The sequence below is a fragment of the Carassius carassius genome, chromosome 7 (assembly GCF_963082965.1).
Source record: "Carassius carassius chromosome 7, fCarCar2.1, whole genome shotgun sequence".
NCBI lineage: Eukaryota > Metazoa > Chordata > Actinopteri > Cypriniformes > Cyprinidae > Carassius > Carassius carassius.
The window spans coordinates 26,648,455-26,668,213 of record NC_081761.1 but is presented as its reverse complement, the minus strand read 5'-3'; the positions used below and the strand labels follow the sequence as shown (position 1 = coordinate 26,668,213).

At 37.1% G+C, this 19,759-nt stretch overlaps 1 protein-coding gene across 2 annotated transcripts in view; it reads left to right on the top strand.

Moving 5' to 3' along the window:
* Positions 1 to 19,759, top strand: part of stox2a (storkhead box 2a) — a 47,644-nt gene that overhangs the window by 17,401 nt on the left and 10,484 nt on the right. Inside the window, exon 1 of one of the 2 annotated variants that reach the window (XM_059554337.1) lies at positions 3,140 to 4,475. The exons of the other annotated variant lie outside the window; for it this stretch is intronic. Coding sequence (XP_059410320.1) covers positions 4,298 to 4,475 — 178 coding nt within the window. The 5' untranslated portion in view covers positions 3,140 to 4,297. Of the gene's footprint in view, positions 1 to 3,139; positions 4,476 to 19,759 lie in introns of those variants that run through there. 2 annotated transcript variants of the gene reach the window in all.

The window sequence follows — 19,759 nt, the reverse complement described above, 5'->3', positions numbered from 1 at the left end:
TATATGCAACATATACGCAGTTTAGAAATTCCAAAATAGCTTCTTCCATTGTATGAGATTCAGTGTATCAACTATTATGCAGCTTTTGCAGTTTCTCCATTTATTCATTGTTAGCAAAGAGCATGTTTTGGGTTTGTATATTTTACTACTTCAAAGCACATATGTTAATAATTTATACAATTTATAAAGTTAACATAAGGGATAAGGTTTTTTTGTTAGATAACTTACGTTTAAAAACAAATTAAAGTTAATATGCTGAAACTCAGGAAACATGGATTCTGAGCTCCTGTTACATTTGTTGAAGATACAGAGTTTTGCTTCCTACTGTTAATTTCTCTTCTTTCTACTGGAAAATGAGTTCCTCCAACTTTTAAAGCTGAGTCACAGAGGTCATGGTCACAGCATGTTGTGTCACACCCCCTCTTGCTTGTTGTTAGCCTTTAGCCTCTGTAACGCCTTCTTGCTGGGAGTTTGTGTTGTGGTCACATTCACTCTCATTTTAATTGCAGAGGGGGTGGGAGCAACTTAAAGGGAATGCATTGGTGCTTTGTCATGCCTAGTTGGCCTCTAACCTCCTCCTCTTCATCTTGGTTTAAATCAACAAAAAACTTCATCTCCCAGACATGGTGCCCACTCCTATCGTGAGTCCTCTTCATTCAGGTACAATTATTTTTGGAATCTTATTCAGATTTTGTAATTTTTTAGCAGTGGAGCAGTTGGGGGTTCGGTGCCTTGCTCAAGGGCACCCTCCACCTTCAATACCATGACTTAGGTGCCCTTGAGCAAGGCATCGAACCCCCAACTGCTCCCCGGGCGCCGCAGCATAAATGGCTGCCCACTGCTCCGGGTGTGTGTTCACAGTGTGTGTGTGTTATCACTGCTCTGTGTGTGTGCACTTCGGATGGGTTAAATGCAGAGCACAAATTCTGAGTATGGGTCACCATACTTGGCTGAATGTCACTTCACCCTTCACCTTCACCACCTCACCTATTTAGTCATTCAGCTCTCTCCAGCTAGTCTGGACACTTAGCCCAACAATAAACAATTCTCTCATCATTTGGTCCCCCTCATGCCAGTTATTCAGAATTTAAATTTTGGGGGGCCCATCTTTAAATATTCTATATTACATGTAGGCAGGTGCGATTCCCCTCGTGGCAATGCTACTGCCCTATCCTGTCTCAGATGTGTTCAACATTTGTTCTTCTGTGAAACACAAATAAAAAAAAATCCATCTTATTAAGTGGGTGGGTTCCTCAAAGCTGAAGCTTCAAAAACCACACAAAATAAACACGATGATCCATTCAACCCCAGATGAATCAGTGTCTTCTGAAATGAAAATATGTAAAAAAAAAAAAAAAAAAAAAAAACATACCAATTGTCCCGCTGTGAATGTTGGCACATTGTGAAGTGTGATGTAAGCGTGTTGTGAAACTTGATCGAAAAGTGGTATGGAAGTCACTTTCACAACATGCTTAGATCCTACTTAAATAAGGGCTAATAGGTATATATTAGGACTGCACAATATTAGAAAAAATTTGATATTGTTATATTTAGTATTTCTGTGATAGGCCTATATATTGCGAGATAAAAAATAAAATAAAACACCAGATGACATGAAAAGCTCTATTTTTTTAATGATTGGGGTGATTTTATAGGTGAGTAAATCAGCATAGAAAAATAAACAAATTACAAACATAGATAAATACAATAGAACAAAGATATAAATTAAACAGTGCTTTATATTTTTCTGGTAACTCTAACAGTATTCAGGTATACTGGTTGAATAATCAAATGTAAAATAACACTGCATAGTCTTCGCCATATTAAATCTAATAAATCTGTGTTAAAGCTACAAAAGTGATTTTTCTTTGACACAGAAAGTCTTAGGAACATTAAACTGCTGTGATATTATCCATTTTCTTTATCCATTGTTTACCTTCACCTAAGCCATAAGCAACTGTCACCAATGGATTTCAGTGTTCACATGCATCTACATGGCTCTCGTCGTGTCTACACCGGACGGGAGCGGTGTGAAGCAACAAAATACAATAGAATCCATTATAATCAGTGATGTTGTCTACACTGGATGTAGCACGGCACAACAAATCCCAGAGAGTAAATACCTCATTCTTTTTATGACGTAGTGACACAAAGTTCCAAGGATCTGCAACGATCGCTTTGTTGCGTCCACTTCCAGTGTAGACAGCGTGGGTGGAATCGCAAAAACGATCAGTATAAATATAACGATCAGTATACTGAAAATCACACATCCTGCAATGTGCACATCGTGATATCGATACTGAAACGATATATCGAATCTTTGGGTTGACAGCGATTAGATTCGATTCACGATTCATAGGTTTTCGATTCAATTTCAATTCAAATTCGATTCGATTCGATTATAACGATTGGATTCTACATTCTTTAAGTGCATTCACAGGATTATTTAAATGGTTCCCCTAAATTCTTTAAATGCTTAGTCAGGAGGCTAATTACACGGCAGCATTTATTATTAGATAAAAACTACACTTTTGTCCATTGTTGGATGATAGTTTAAATGATGCTATGGCATGACATGGCATATGTAAAAAATTTTGATTTTAAAAAAGGGCTTTAAAATATAATGTATAGGTTAACATTTTGTCACACCAGGGGATTAATTATTTTAAATATCTCTGCATTCACAGAGGAATGCAAGTTGTATACATCTCGAACAGCATGGCATAATTTTTTGGTAGAGTATCCCTTTAATGTCTTTACTGTTGAGATAAATGTCTAAATAAATAAATACGTTTGCTGATGAAAGCAATGGATATGATTTTTGATTTCTTTTCTTTATTCGGTCACAAATGAAAATATTGTGCTTTAGCCTTGAATTTGCTTATAAAGTGAGCGTTAAATAGGACAAATACTCTTGTAAAATTAGCGTAGAACAAAAGCAGGTCATGGGGAAGATGGAGAAGAAACACGTGTTTTTTTTACGTGTTTTCTATTACTTCTTTGATTTCCTTTATGAACGCTGATATTATTTCCCCTTTCCCCCATCTTTCTTTTCCATCCGCACTCACTCTCAGTCACACTCTGAAACATGCACGTTCACGTACAGCCTCTGCCGCGCGCTCACACACTCAATCGCTTGCTCTGCTGCTCTCCTGCCTCCCCCCTCACTCACACATACACTCACACACACACCCCTTTCATAAGGTGCTGGCAGCAGCAGTGTTAGCAGCAGCAGCAGCAGCAGCAGCGACGGCATCAGCATTGAAAGAAGAGGGAGCCTCAGAGACAAGATGTAGTCGCGTGAATGTGCATGTAGCCTCGCAGCCATCATCCTCCTTCACTGTGGAATTACGGAAACAAAAGAGGAGGACCTTTCTTCCGCATCTGCAGTTTCCATTTTTCCACCTTTCCCCTTGTCGCGGTTTTTCTGCCCTCCCCTCGTGCGTGGCGTCGTTTTCGACGGAGGCTAGTGGCAGAGCTGGAGAGGAGGGAGGCTGACATGGGCTTGTCTGCGGACTGAGATCACCAAACCTTCGAGGTCTCCTCAGAGGCCGTACTCTCCTTTCTTCTTTTTTTCCCTTTCCCTGGCAGGCTTTTTGTTTTTCAGCGGACTTGTCCGAGGGGCTGCCGCCGCCGTGCTAAATTGGGCTATTGTTGGACAGGCAGGCCTTTCTCTCTCTCTCTCTCTCTCCCTCCCTCCCTCCCTCCCACTCTTCCTCCACAATACCCTTTCCTCCCTCCCTTCCTTCACCACTCCATCCTTTCATCGCAATGCACCTTGCTTAAACTCATATGTGTGTTGGTCGTTACGCATGCACTGTCCAGAATTGTCTTTGCGCTGCTTCTCGCTCCTCTTGCCCCATTCCCACCCGCCATCCCCTTCTTCTCCCATCCCCGCAGTGCCTGGCAACGTAATGTGCCCTTCGTGGCATATGAATCCGGATGTTTGGCAGGGGGTCGGTGGGATTTGTTCCAGTCAAGGGTGATGCCTCAAAGGACAGCCCAGCCCAGCGCTCCCACGCCCACCTCCAGCCAGCCTGCACGTCACTGAGCACGCCCGCCTGCACCACCACGTGTCATCCCCAATTTGCGTGCGTACGTGCATGTATGTGTGTATATGCGTACGCACGTGTGCATGTGCGAGAGCGCCCTTACCATGACTCTGGCCTGATACCTGGACTGGGGTGTCCCCTGCCAATGTAGGGGAGGGACTGAACCTCAGGTTACTCCCCACCCCCTCCCTCCCCTTCCCCCTCCCTCTCTCCCCCCTTACCCCCTCCACGGGTAACCTGTTGGCATGAAGAAGACCCGCAGCACCAACCTCAGGCGGGCCTGGCCCAGCTCGGATCTACCGGAGCGGGCCTTGGAGCACATCCGCTCTCGCAGTGAGAAGGACTACCACCACCATAAGCACTTTCCACCGCCCCCTCTTCCGACCCACATCTCCCCTTCTCCGCGGGGCTACATGACACCAGGTGGGTCCCCCAGGACCTCTGTTTCACCTTGGACCAGAGGCCGTAGATCAGGGTTTCATAAATCTGTTCCTGAAGGACCACGGCAGAGTTTAGCTCAAACCCACCTCACTTGCCTGTAATTTTCTAGTAACTCTCAAGACCTTGACTAGCTTGCTTAGGTGTCCCTGATTTTGGTTAGATCTAAACTCTGCAGGGGCAGTGGCCATTCTGGACCGAATTTGAGAAACCCTACTGTAAATGTTTGCCTAGTGCATTAGCCTAGTACCTGTCGTTCTCCATCATTGTTTAAATGGCCATGTGAGTCTGCTGTATTTGATGTGCTGATAGACAGGGGCTTTTGAATCATGCTGTAGTGGTGAAGCAGTCGCAACAGCACAAGCAAAGCAGAGGATGAAATCAAGCATCAGGCATCCACCATTTTGGTCCCAGCAATGGTTTTACAGTATTAGATTTGTAGCATCATGAATAACCATTCTGGCAGCTGATTTCCCAGCTGTACAGAGATTGTGAGATGGCCTTAGATTTCATGGCTACTTTTCTCCATTTTGGTTGTGAGTCCTCTGTTATTGTCCATAATATAGGCCTAGAGCTGGAGAGCTCAGTAGTGAAATGGAAAGGTGACACCACCTCAGTTTTTTTAACTGTTTTTTTTTTTTATCTGTGTTTGGGGTAAATAAAGTTTCCAGTCCTTTTAGTTTGGTTCAATGTATCTGCTTGCATGTTTGTACAGTTGTGTGTGTTTATGAGGTGTGACAAATTGGGTGCAAAGTTAGAACAGAGACTGGTGAGAAAAGGAAAAAATCTGTAATTTCTTTCAGTTTTAAGCATATCAGGTAAAACTCAAAAATAGGATACATTTTGCTGGCACAGTTCCATGTTTTGTTGTAAGAATTATTCGATTTCTTTAATAAAATATAATCCCACCTTAAAGGCTCTATCCAACAATAAAAATAATTGATGTAATAATTTTGCATCTGTCAAATTGATAATCAGTTTATTGTACTAAATCTTATTTTTAACTAAGGCAAACCTCTTTTTACAACATAGCTTAAAGGCAAGTCACCTACAAATTACCTGCAAAATTAAGTAAATTGTATTCACAACATCCGTCAAATTAGAGAATTTAACCCTTTTACCTAGATTATCGTGAAAATTGATGATCAAACAAATATTTTCTCTCTGAGTATTGGGAAATGAAGTTAATCATTAACATTTTAGCCTAAATCAGCTAACCTTTACTGAGTGGTACCTTAATTTAAGGCAAAATCTGTGCACTTATTACCCATTCTGCCATATTGAATTGATAAATGTCATTTGTATTTTAAGTTTAATTTAATGTTCATTGCTAATCACACAAATCAAGGATTTAAACTGCTTTTTTCCCATTTTTTTTTTTTTTGTTTGAAAAATTTGATTCAAAATAAAAAAGTAATTTTTGTTTGAATGTTAAAGGCTGACAATCATAATCATTTTGTGAAGTTAAAGTACCTGCTTTCATTGACCATATGCTAAAAAGGTTGATGTCCCCAAGCATCAGGCCCTATTTTTTAACCCATGGAAAGTGCCACAAAATAGGCTAGAGTTCACCAGATGAGGTTTAAATTGTCTGTACTCCAAGCCAGATAAAAATGCCTCCACTTGAATTATCACGTTTTTCAGGTCTCACTTTTTAAAGTGGCAATTCTTTTTCAGCTTTTACAGCTAAGTGTTTTAGAAGCTGACGTTTTGCCATCTGTCCCTCTGTTTTTTAAAGGAATAGTGAAAATTGTTAGATTAAAATTTAAATTAAAATTGATTAAAATATAATTAGATAAAATACACTGTCTGAAGTAACCACACAATTGTAGCTAGTTCCTACAAGACTTTAAGATCTTTTTTTTGCAAGTACAATGCTATACCAGGTAAGCTATCAAGCATGTTTACTACATGAGAAAAGGCATACGTGTGGAGCTGAACATCTGATGCAAACATGAAAATGTATTCGTTTATAAACGATGGACAGTTTTGAGGTCATAATTGTGCAAGAACAACACAAAAAATAAGTAATTATTAATTAATAATCTGCCCCTGTATCCATGAATTGTGTCAAAATGAATTTTCCAATTTTCAAGTTGCTGGTGTTTTACTTCCACTTGTGGTCATTTCATCTAGAAACCTCAGTGAACCTTATTTATAGGTACTTTCTGGAGTTTTGCAACAAAAATGTAGGTAGAGATGTTGTTCCATTGAGCCTATTTTGGAAATTTAAATCCTTATTTGCTAAAAACCTACCCTCTTTCATAGCTGTTAAATCTCATTAATGGTGCTAACACAGCTACAGTAGCATGTCATATTTAGTATATACTAAATATTCATTATCGACTTCAGATGACTTCATTGGAGGACAAGAGACTTTGTAATAAAGATCTGATAACTGCAGCATAGACCAGTGCAGCAAAAACTCCTTTGTTTCCTTGCATCCTTTTCAGGATGGCGTCATTTTAACAACTAGTTTACTGTGTGCTCACCTACAGTAGGTGTCAAGATTGTCCTTAAAGTTATGCTACCTTTACCTGCTAGCACAGGTTAATCGCAGCACACACCTATCTTTGACTAACCTCTGGAGCCTAATGATATTATAAGTGAAGCCAGCTGTTTCTTTGATAAATGGGAAAAGTTATTTGAAATACATTTTTTTGTAACAGTGTCTTTGTGTCAGTGTCTAATTAATGTCTTTAAAAATAAAAGATCTTACGGTTTTGAATAGTAGTGTATATCATAGTTATTGTATGTGTTTGTGGAACATCTAGCTGAATCCTGCACTCAAAGCAAAACCTCTTCTAAAATGTATTTCTACAAAAAAATACAAAATAAAATAAAAAGAAAGAAAGAAAGAAAATGCTCCCAGTACAAAGTGTTATGCTTAAAATCAATGTGAATTACACACTTATTTTTTGCAACCCATTATACTTCCATGGGACAAGCTATTCCATTAAAAAAAAAGTTTGGGTTTTATCCATTAGAAATTGATTGGATGGATAAATAGGTGTTACATAGCAAATCTGAACTACACTAAATACAAGTTTACTAAATCAATGCCCAAGTAACTATTTGGCTATTGACCAAAGTGATGTAAGCAGAAGAGGAAAATAATTGAAATGTTACTACATTTTGATCAATTATGTGACCCTTGCCCACAAAACCAGTCTTAAGTTGCTGGATCATATTTTTAGCAAAAGAAAAAAAAAAACATTGTATGGGTCAAAAAATTTTTTTTTCTGTTATGCCAAAAATCATTAGAATATTAAGTAAAGATCATGTTCCATGAAGATATTTCATAAATTTCATAGCATAGACATATCAAAATCAAATTTTTGTTTAGTAATATGCATTGCTAAGAACTTCATTTGGACAACTTTAAAGATGATTTTCACAATATATATTTATATATATATATATATATATATATATATATATATATTTTGCACCCTTAGCCAAATATTTTCCAATTCTAACAAACAATACATCATCAGATGATGTATAAATCTCAGTTTTGAGAAATTGACCCTTATGACCAAATTAGCATTTTCCTGTTTTGAATATCTTGTACCTATAATTCAATGTGCAGTAAGAAAATAAATAGTATCAGTTAATTTCATGTTGATTAAGGGTATCATCTTGCTTGGCTGTTTTCCACTGAACTGTTTTGGATGTGATTTTAGTGGCACAAAGTAACTACACATACTTGCAGGTACGCACCGGCCCAGCTGTGACAGAGTCCCCAATTTAGGTGTGGGAGAGAAACGAGGCCATGCTGGTGCAGTAATAGCCTGGCCTCTGTAGTAATGTGCGTAGAGGAGAAAGAGAGAGATAGAAGAGGCTGTGCTCGAATAAATATCTGGTCTCCGCCTACAGTCAGCAGATAGATTTGTAGAAATCATCCAGCTACTATGAGAAACTCAGTTAAGCCTTTGGGATCTTTAGCATTAAAAATGACACACATATGCAGGTGTGAAAGATGTTTGTGCCTTGCACAAGTCCTCATAAAGTGCCTCTAGCTTTCCCTGTTTTCATAAACACACACACCTATGTTAATATAGACCATCTCATTATATCCTCACAACACAGATTCACTCGGCCATTCTATTTTTTCTCCCTTTCTCTCTTCTACATGTTCTATTACTCGTTGCACCAGGCTAAAAATATCCACCCCAGTTCTGGACATCCCAGATGCTGACATCACTAGTGGGACTGTATGCAGGATTTGCATGAGATGATTGAGAAGAGAATGAGAGCATGAGAGAGGGAGGGATGAACGAATGGCGAGCAATCAGGCCACAGAAGTAGGACTGCAAGCTAACATACTGCATGAAGTGAAGATTCTGCATTGACCCCCATTTAAAGCAGTGTTCGTTTACAGTCTGTCCTAAATAGCGATATTTGACCTTTCCATTGAGTAGTAAAGAACACTGGTTTCCATTTTGCATCAGGCCTGAAGGTTATAACAAATCCTTATAGTATCATGGAGGGCTGCGCATATGTTATGATGGTATCTTCATTACCTCTGTATTCAGTTAATGTGCTTGTAGTAGTGTTGGCTACAGAGTACACGACTGTGCTTCTTGTCTTCAGATGGAAGTAGGTCAGCAGAGAGTCTGGGCCTAGTCTGAGGGGACCATCCTATGCACTAAGCTCTACCCCCCTTTCTCTCTTTTCAGTTATAGCTTGGACCACTATGCTGTTGAGAGTCAGGGCCTACTGGACTTGAGAAATTAAAAGATTCTATTACTTATAGTTTGAAGTTTAGTATAAAAGAGCTATGTGTTCCTTTTGCTGTAGATTGATTCGCTGGGTCTCTAGAAGAGGAAACTATTGTTGAGCGATCTAAGGCCCAAAGGATACTTCAGGTGACATAATCTTTGTTCTCAGGAGTTTCCACCGATGTCTTTGCAAACTCTTCATGTGCAACCCAATTGTATGTCTGCTTTTACAACAGCACAGGCACCAGGTGAATGTTAAGACAGAAAGTTCACTGTACACATGGCAAACTTGTCCTCCGCACTCATATGTGGTGAAGTATACTTTTATACTTTTAAAGCTGTGCAGATATGACTGTGGATGAGATTAAGTGGAACTTGGAAAAAGAAGTATAGCTGGGCCTAGGGGTTGGTGGTATACCAGTAGACATGATTTACCACAAAACAATTTGTCAACCGGTAGAGATTTTCAACTTTCGTCTCTTCGTTTCAACTGTCGAATGGTGGTTACATGCTATAACACGCCAAAAATTGTCATTTGCATGCGTTTTTAAGCATTGCGGTTAAAAACAAGTTGTTGAAAGGCAATCCAATCAGCAGTGAAAGAGAACTAATTTCACTATATACGCATGCTGTCTGAGAGACCACCTGACAAAGGTGCGTGCACTTGAAGATGGTACTCATAGAGCACAGGAGTTTTGAACTGAGTAAAAATACTGGTATTTGCAAGTATCCTTGTAAACACAGTAATTTAGGTCTTGAGTGAAAGCAAACAGCTGAGAAAAAAACTCACACCTAGTAGTATACTGCATCTGGGCAGCTCTTTAAGTGACAGCAGTCTAATATTCCTGCTGTCTGTCATTCATGTTAATCAAACAACAAAAGAAAGAAAATCTCACTGCTCTTGACTAAATCACTGTTGTAACTTTTCTTAAATAATATGTATTTAATTTACACAGTGAAGAATATGCAGTGTTTTTATACATTTGATTACATTAGTTTATACAGTGTACAGGAGCATCTCAATCAATTAGAATGTGGTGGAAAAGTTCATTTATTTCAGTAATTCACAAATAATTGTGAAACTTGTGTATTAAATAAATTCAATGCACACAGACTGAAGTAGTTTTGAGTCTTTGGTTCTTTTAATTGTGATGATTTTGGCTCACATCTCAACAAATTAGAATACTTCATAAGAAATTTTTTTTTAGTGAATTGTCATGCACACCAACGCCATGGTCATTTAACCAACTTTTGGTGCTTTTGGCAGTATGGGCAGGTGTCAAATCCTGCTGTAAAATGAAATCATCATCTTCAAAAAGCTGGTCAGCAGAATTCTTGAATCGATTTTGCTTGACAATCCTCATAAGGCTGTGGTTCTCTTAGTTGGTTGTGCATCTTTTTTTTCCACACTTTTTTCATCCACTCAACTTTCTGTTAACATGCTTGGATACAGCACTCTGTTCATTGCTTCTTTGGCAATGAATGTTTGTGGCTTACCCTCCTTGTGAAGGGTGTCAATGATTGTCTTCTGAACAACTGCCAGATCAGCAGTCTTCCCCATGATTGTGTAGTCGAGTGAACCAAACTGAGAGACCATTTTGAAGGTCAGGAAACCTTTGCAGGTGTTTTGAGTTGATTAGCTGATTGGCTATTGGCTATTGTCTTCATATTCTAATTTGTTGAGATTGTGAATTGGTGGGTTTTTGTTAAATGTGAGCCAAAATCATCACAATTAAAAGAACCAAAGACTTAAACTACTTCAGTCTGTGTGCATTGAATTTATTTAATACACGAGTTTCACAATTTGAGTTGAATTACTGAAATAAATTAACTTTTCCACAACATTTATTGATGCATTTATATGTACCTGTATGCAGCATTTCTTATTTATTTGTTCTGTTGTAGTTTTTTGTCCTGTTGCTTGAAATTAGTGTCTTATTCTTAATCGCTGACTGTTTATATGTCTTGAGTGAGCCTTTTTTTTTTAGGCTAATATTCGTTTTTTTGTGATATTGACACTGATTACAAGCATTTAGAAATTTCTATGGTATCAACATTTTCTCTATCATTAAGACCTTATTTAAAGCAAAAATATCTATATAATGATAATTCAAATTTTGGTCATATCACCCACCCCCCTACCCGGGCCTTTAGATTTGTCCAGTTTCATCAAACTATACCTTAGATACAATGAGGTCCAAAAATCTGAGAACTTATTAGAAATTTGGTTTATTTAAAGTTTAGTTTAAATTTGTAAATAAACAGTTTTCAGATTATGAAAAGTTGTTTTTCAAACTTCTTTGCTACTTATGCATTTGGCTGACTATTTTAATGTTATTACTAATAATAGAAAAATTGACACTATAACAATTTAACTGTTCTGTCTTATATTTTATTACAAAGAACTGTTAAACCGAGACAGTAAATCACTGAAGATGAAGAAGGGAATCTATGTGAGCTCAGGTGCTGGCATACTCATCGCTGTCAAAATAAAAGCCTTGCATTTTGTCAAAAAATAAAATAAAATCAAAAGAATTGGTCAATGCTGATGATTTAAAAAAAAATATTGGCTGATTTATCAGTCTTGTCAATATATTGATTTACACATGAATTATTACTTGATTGCAGTGCAAAACTTTTTGCAGGCATGTTTTATTCCAGCAAACTCAAACCCGTAGCTTAAAGGTGCAAGAGTTGAATTGTTTTTAGAAATGTTTTTTTGTTATACTGGATGAAAGTCTGTTAACATCCCGATAGCAATCATTAAGTTACAGTACATGGTTTAAATGTATTTAAATGTATTTATATTTATATATACTGTGGAAGGCATAGGACCAAGAAATGTGTGTCCAGTCAAAATGTTCAGTCCGAACATTATGAAAGGCTTTCCTACCTGTCTATGAACTTATGTATTAACATACCTCTGTGGACCGGGTTATGTCAGGATACGTCATTATCATGTTCACGTACACTGTGCAAGCAGATTGAGAATGGAAGGCAAATATCAGCAACCTGACCTTCCTTCCTGGTATTGTAGTACAGTTACTAACTGTACTATACATTTTTCTCACCAGTTAATGGCACATGATGTATTGTAGTAATGTTGTCTCTGGTCGTCTGGTCTGGGTGCGTATATGCATTCAGGAGGAATGGCTTTGGACATTGATTTGAAGGGAGGGTGGGATGTACGCTTTCAGTGCTATCAGACTAAAGTTAGCATTTTCCAAGATGTCCTACTGTACCTTTAATCAGCAGAGCATGGCATTAGCAGGCCAATGCCATGGGTTTGATTTCCAGAGAAAATTATAACAGATTAAAAATGTGTACCTTGATTGTAGTTTAAGATGCTTTAAATAAAAGTATTTACCAAATATATAAATGTAAATGACTACAGAGCTCAAGACCACCACTGCTGCTTAGTTGTCTTTTTTCTGTATTCTACTCTCTTAAAACCGCTTATAGAAAAGTGTTTCACTCAAAAATCTAAATTATTTGTTTGTTAAATTAAACAATTAAAGTAAATTAATGTTTCATGATTGAATATCATCCAATTGTGTATACACATGTACTCTTGCTAACATAAATTTGCCTCTGCAAAATGGATAGAAATCCAATCTACTCCTCTTGTGATGCAAATGTTGATAATGCTAATGCTGCCAAAATTTTATCTTAAATCCTTCCTTTGCCCCTTATGGCAGTTAGCCTAGTGTTTGAGTTTGCAGTTGCACAATCCATGTGTGTCATCCATGACTGCTCACTCATGTGTAGTTACGTTCATGAAGATTGAAGTTTACCTTCATGGCCTGACTCAAATATATCCTGGAGGGCATTTACACTTGGTCTTTGCATGATCTGATGCTTTACGATTTCTCTTTTCAGAGGATGGCATGCTTTTGGCAAGGGCTAATCTTGCCCTGGTTTAATTTGGAATTTCAGTGCAACAGAATCTGCCTCAGAGACCAATATCTCAGAATATTAGGATTGTAGTTTGCATTTTTTGTGGTTATATGATGGGGGATTTTTTTTATAGAGAGCTCAAATCTTTGTAGTTTTGTTTAGGGTATATTTATTTTGCCATAAAAGTGAAGGTGGGTAACTTTTAAGCAGCTGTATTAGATAAAAAGCATCCTCTTGGCAATTTTTTTCTCTTATTATTGTTCAACATTTTAAACAGTAACTTTAAACTGAAACGTTTAGAGATAATATCCAAAATGATCTTTCCATTGTCTAGTTCTTTCTAAGTATCAGATGATCTGTGGATAAATTTGGGTTGTTCAGGGAGCTGGTTTGAACTCAAGCTAGCCAGACCAGTCAATACCATAACGTAGGCTGCCATTGATTTCAATCCATGGTGACCTTGACTGCTAAACTTAATATTTTGGTCCAAGATTTCACATCCATATTCAATAGCATGTTTTATTGAAGACACATAAACCAATGCTCCACAGCTAGAATGTCTCTTTTATAAAGTTCATATGGTGGCTGTGACATATGACGCAGATTTGCAGTATGAAAGTATGTCAATGCAGTGGAGTGTAATGGCCAGCAGTCTGTATACGCTCATCTTAAGCAGTGCTAGGCTACGCTAGCTGCAGCCAGGCATTAACCCTGCTGCCTAGCGTACACAATGCTTTGCCTCATCAGACTTAATTCATTGGTGTAATGCTGAATAAAAAATATTTCACTTGGTTTACCAGATAAAGCCTAGACCCTAAAGAGTTTAGAAATAATAAAAGGGATGCAGAGAAGGGGCTCTGGGGACATATTTCTTTGGACAAATGCTACTGCACTAACAACATACTGCAAGCTCCTATTAGTGAATGCTCAGCATTTTTTTAAAAGCTGAAAAGGACACTGATTGTAGTGGTATGTTGAAAATCATGTGTAAACCAGCATGTGGCTGGTGTAGTATATTTCCAGAACAGACTTTGCACACATGCTTACATACTGAACTGCTTTAAAATGTAAACCATGATGAACTGCATCATGGTTTTACAGAAAGCGGGTCTGATTTTCTGCTTAGTACACTGTAAAAATATTATAATTCATATAATTTTATATAATTATATTTTTTTACTGACACCCCCCCCCCCACTAAAACCATATGAAAAACTTTTGCAAGTAAAAACTTAATTTCTTTATAAAATAAAATAAATAAAAGACTTTCACAGAAGTCCCTGCATGACACATCACATATGACTAAATTTTATAAAAGCAACTTTGTTTTGTCTCCTTCGTCTTATTAATAATGTATATTAGAGACATTTTATGTTATATAGTTAACATTTACTGCATTATTTTAGTGTCTCATGTTACTCTGATGGCATTTTGTCTCTGTGTGTATGATCCTGCATGGTGTCTACACATGAGTGTTGGCCATGTTTCATGGACAGCCAAATTATGATATGGTTGTTCAAGTAAAATGTTTTGTAAATGTTATTACTTGATTGAATATATGGTTGTAGGTTATAAAAAATACAGGCACTAATATGCTATCCTGTAAAAACTGAAACATTGCCAACATTGTTGTATGGTGAATTTCTGTCAGCCTCTGCCTTTTTAAATGTTTTTTTTTTTTTTTTAACAAGCCTGGAGTTTTGCAAAACTGAATGAATTACTAATTGAGAGCTCAATATTCCCATCAGTTTTTAACAAAGCTTGGCCTAGGACCCTAATAAAGACTGGTCTAAATTAAAAGAGAAAGGCTAAATGGATTATTTACAAAATGAGGCTGAGAAAATTATTGGTGGAACATTATACTACTTCTTTTGCTCACTAAAATGACATTGGTTTAGCTAACACGTTTCCTTGCTTTGCTTTTGACTGCCAGCTCGAAATGTGTATGTCACATGGGTTAAGCCACTCAGATGTCCTAAATATGGATTTAAAGTAATAAGTTATATAGCTATTTAGGACGATTATGATCAACTCACATATGTTCACACTCACACATGTTCTGGCTGTTCCTCCCCACCCTTGAGAGGTGTGTGTAGGATGAGTACTTTTAAAGCAGTTATCTTCACCCACACTTTTCAAACAAGCTGTGAATATACTGCTGATGTAACCAAGATGTTTTCATCCTCACTGAGGCCTGCTTTTTACAGGCATTTGTGGTGCACTCTGACGTGACTACACGTAAACAAGGCTTAAGTCTGTCCAACAACCTGTTTTAGTCAGTCTGGTGACCTTAATCCATTACCTACCCATCAGAAAGAGAGAGAGTGTGTGGATGTGTGTCTTATGGGTGGAGTTGAACTAGTTTGAAGCTGCTGGGCTGCCATATGGGACGTGATATAATTCGTGGGTGCGCTGAATGTGTGGGAGAGGGTGACTGTTATACTATACTGATAGATGTATAGGGATATATGGCCAGTATTTTATTTTGTAGTATATGAACCCATATATGTTAATGTGGATCTCTATCGACAAGTAAACTGTTGGTGTTAAGGGGATAGTTTACCCAAAAATGAAAATTGTGTCATCATTTACTCACCCGCATGTTGTTCCAAACTGGCATGAATTTCTTGAATTTATTTTAAAGTGAAGATATTTTAAAGAAAGTTGGTAGCCAGACAGTTGCTTAACTTTTTTTTCATACTAGAGTTGATAGACGATAGTATCATGTATTGACAATAGTCAGAGATATCACTTGTGGCTAATTTCTGTTACAATATCAAGATTATTATTATTATTATTATAAGGGTAGTAATATTATCTAATTAATATTAGGGCTTATTTATTCCATCATTTTTCCTTTTACATGTTTTTATAATGTTGCGCATTATAACCAATCACACACGATTTGATTGAGCTTATGAATGCAGTGGCCAATCAGAGGCGTTCAGATGAGCCATCGCTAAAACTCCAGAGTTTTGTTGTTCAGTGCTCGCTGAATGAATTCTGCTCTCTTGCAAATTCTCTCATCATAAACAACAAACTGCAGATGTATGTGCGATGTAAGTATAAGATATTTATTCATCACGGTGTAGACAGCTTGTTTTTTAAGGTACATAAACATTAGCTGGACTGAAGTCAGTGATGATGTTTTTTGCTCGTTTTCTGTAGCTGGAAATGCAAGCATTAGAATTAGTAACTTACAATGTTGTTATTAAATTATCAAGTTACAAACTATGAAACTAAGTAATGAAATAAATTGGCATGATGATATCATGTTTCGTCAATCTCAAAAGATAATGCTTGGACGATATGATAATTGAACATATCGCCCAGAACTATTTCATACTTTGGAAGTCAATGACTACCAGCAACTGTTTGGTGCAGCATTCTGTAAATTATCTTTTGTGTTCAACAGAAGAAAGAAATTCATGCAGGTTTGGAAAAATTTGGCTGAAAGATTTTGTTTTGCACTTGGCTTTTGATCTGCGCCTCAACTATTACAGCCCTTCTCCGAGTAAACAGCACCACAGCACAAGTGGAAAGCATGGCCTATACAATAGGGCTCCAAGGGTAGTGCTGGCCACATTTGGTGTGTACAAGCAAACACTTTTTTTCTGGTTTGTTGTCATGGAGACGGATCTTTTGTGTCCTCCCTGACAAAAAATGAGGTCACCTCTCGTTCAGTGGGCAGCTGTGAGGATTTAGGTAAAGGCTCTCTCTCGCTTTCTTTCTTTGTACTTTTTTTAGAGGTAGAGCTAACAAAGTACAAGATGTACCTGAGTTGAGCAACAATCTGATTACAGAATTGTGATGAATTATTGCATTGTTCAGATCAACAGAACATTGTCAGTTGTTAAAAGTTTAATCTGTTTGTAGATTTATCCACTTCTGTATGGACACGTGTCGTCTTCAAGGGAAGCTTGAGGTTTTCTAACAAGTTCCACAGTGTTGGAATATTTAGGTAAACAAGAGGACTTTTAGTGAGCGACTTTTAGTAACGTTTTTGTGTGTATATATATATATATATATATATATATATATATATATATATATATATATATATATATATATATATATATATATGAATGAAAAATGATCATTAAAGAATCAAGTCTTAAAAAGGCCACAAGCATATGTTTTACATATCAAATAGTTAACAAATCTGTGCCCCACTGAACCTTTTTCACTCACTCCCACTCATTGTTTACATCATAGATCACCAAGGAGATTAGTCAGGTGACCAAGCCTCCATCTTCTCTCAGTGTTGGTGTAGCACCCATGAATAGATTGAGCATATTCAGGTGCCAGTTAGTCTAGAAAATTGGCCTTGATTTCTCACATTGGATCAAATGATACAGTAATTCAGGCAGATCAGTCTTCAGATGGAAAAATATTCGGATAAGCATTTGTTAAATATTTAAAGCGCGTTGAATATTCAAAACAGAGTGACAGCCTTAAATGAACGAACGATAGGAGATTTAATAAAAAAATTAATTTAACTGAGAAGAAAATATTTTGCTCCTGTCCTTTTCCTTCCATTTGATTTTGGACATTTTGGATTCCTGCCTCCATCTAGTGTTGTTTCAGTCAAACTTCTACCTGAGTTTCATAAGGCTATGATGGTGAATCTAACGTTAGGTTTGCATCTGCTTCCCCCATTGTTGGAAAGCACACTGGCCTGCATAGTTAATCATAATTAATATCACAATTTCTATCAGTAGAATCATATTTTAACTTGAATATTTAAATATTTTAAATGTGAATATTTTATTTTTATTATTATTTCATTATTTTGTCAAATACAAGGCGATCCATAGTGAGGAACCAAATGGTTGATTAGTGTACCAGTCGTTCAACCGTGCCCTACAAAGTGGACTTCACTGGTTATTCAGAAATTTTAAGTGAGGTTCCAGATTTCTAGATTGTTCCAAGACGTTTTATCTTTGAAGGGCACTGCAAATGGCATGGGGAATACATTCACATCAGTAAATCATTTTGCAGGAAATGGAGAGGGAAATTTACCCAAAATGAGTTAATCACCTTGATTCACCTGCATTTAGGTTTTATGTTTAACAAATGATCATAGTTTAAATACTGTATATAACAATTTCTACAAATAACCCCTGCATAGGGATCCTGTGATTAGGAATGCAGCTTATATGCCTGTGAATGGCTCATGACTTACCCTTAAACCACTCAATGACAAAGCATGAAAAATCCATCCATCTCCTTTTAATTTAAAATGATATATTTGATATTAGTTTGTTCCCCAGCCATATCAGTCCACATTACACTAACTATCATGAATAGTTTTGCTTATTGCCATCTGGTGAGTTATTAAAGACACATTTCTATAAAGCCAGCATCTCTGCACTGTTTTTATTTTCGTTGATTATTATATTTGCAGCAAGCCTTGTACTACATAGTTACAATTTTAGAATATGATACATTGATTGTTATAACACAGTAAATTATCTCTCATCTCTTGATCTCACTCTCTCTCATTCTTCCTCTCTTGGTCTCTTTTTTCTTCCTTTTTTTGCCCAGTGGGATGACGTCACCTCAGATGTGCTTGAAGCCATACAAGACAAGTTGTACAAAGACTAGAGTGCGTAATTTGACACCAGTTGAGCCCCCCCCCCCCCCCAAGGTTAATTTAGTTTAAATTGTTTGCAGTCCCTAAGTCCCCACTGCTATAGGTCTACACATGCAAATATTAATAGTGTGCATTATGTTTTACATTTGGGTTCTCTTTCTGTTTGGCTGAATCAAGTTTAAATTGTTTAGAATCAGTTCTAATCATAGTATCATCCTGGTAATATGATGTTAAATATGTTTTTTAGCTGTTTAAACAGCCTTGGAGTCTCTCTGACCCCAAACAGAACAGAAGAATAAATTTTTTTTTTAATTTTTTTAATTTTACATTTTTTTTAAGTGTACAATTCTATGCAAGGTAAGCTGTTTGTTTGTGCTATTCATATTCCTGTTTGTGATCATAGGTGTCATAGCTGTCTGTTTCCCATGACTATTGATGATGACCAGCCACAGATGGAATCAGCTAACTTCTGTATTTTGTGCTATGAAATTCAGTGTTTCCAGATATGGAAATATCCAAGTACTGTACCAGAAGCTCAAAAGTATCGTATTTGGAAGAAAATGATCATACACAAGTCAAATGTACAGAATACAGCGATTTATGAAATGACCTGCAAATTATCATAATAGATAAATAACTAAGCGTACCTTAGTATGAAGGATCTAAACTGGACCTCTGAGTCGCTGTCATTGGAAGCCTGCATGTTGCCAGATGTTGAGGGCGTCCTTTTGCGGTACAGATTTGATGCCATCATGGACCTCAATACTGCTCGTTAGCTTAAAAGCAGGGCACCCTCCTGCATTCTTAATGCAATCTGATGTGTGCATGATCAGTGAGTATAAAAAGCCTTTGAAGTATCATAAAATTCTGAAATTATCTTACATCAGGGGATTTTTCATTATTGATCGTGCATTGTACAGGTCAAAATTATTGTACAATTACAATAAGTATTATACATCTGGCAACACTGAGATTGAGGATTTAAAGAGATTACATGTGGAATGGATTTAAACATGATATTTTTTTTGTACTACACTCTTATTAAATTAAAA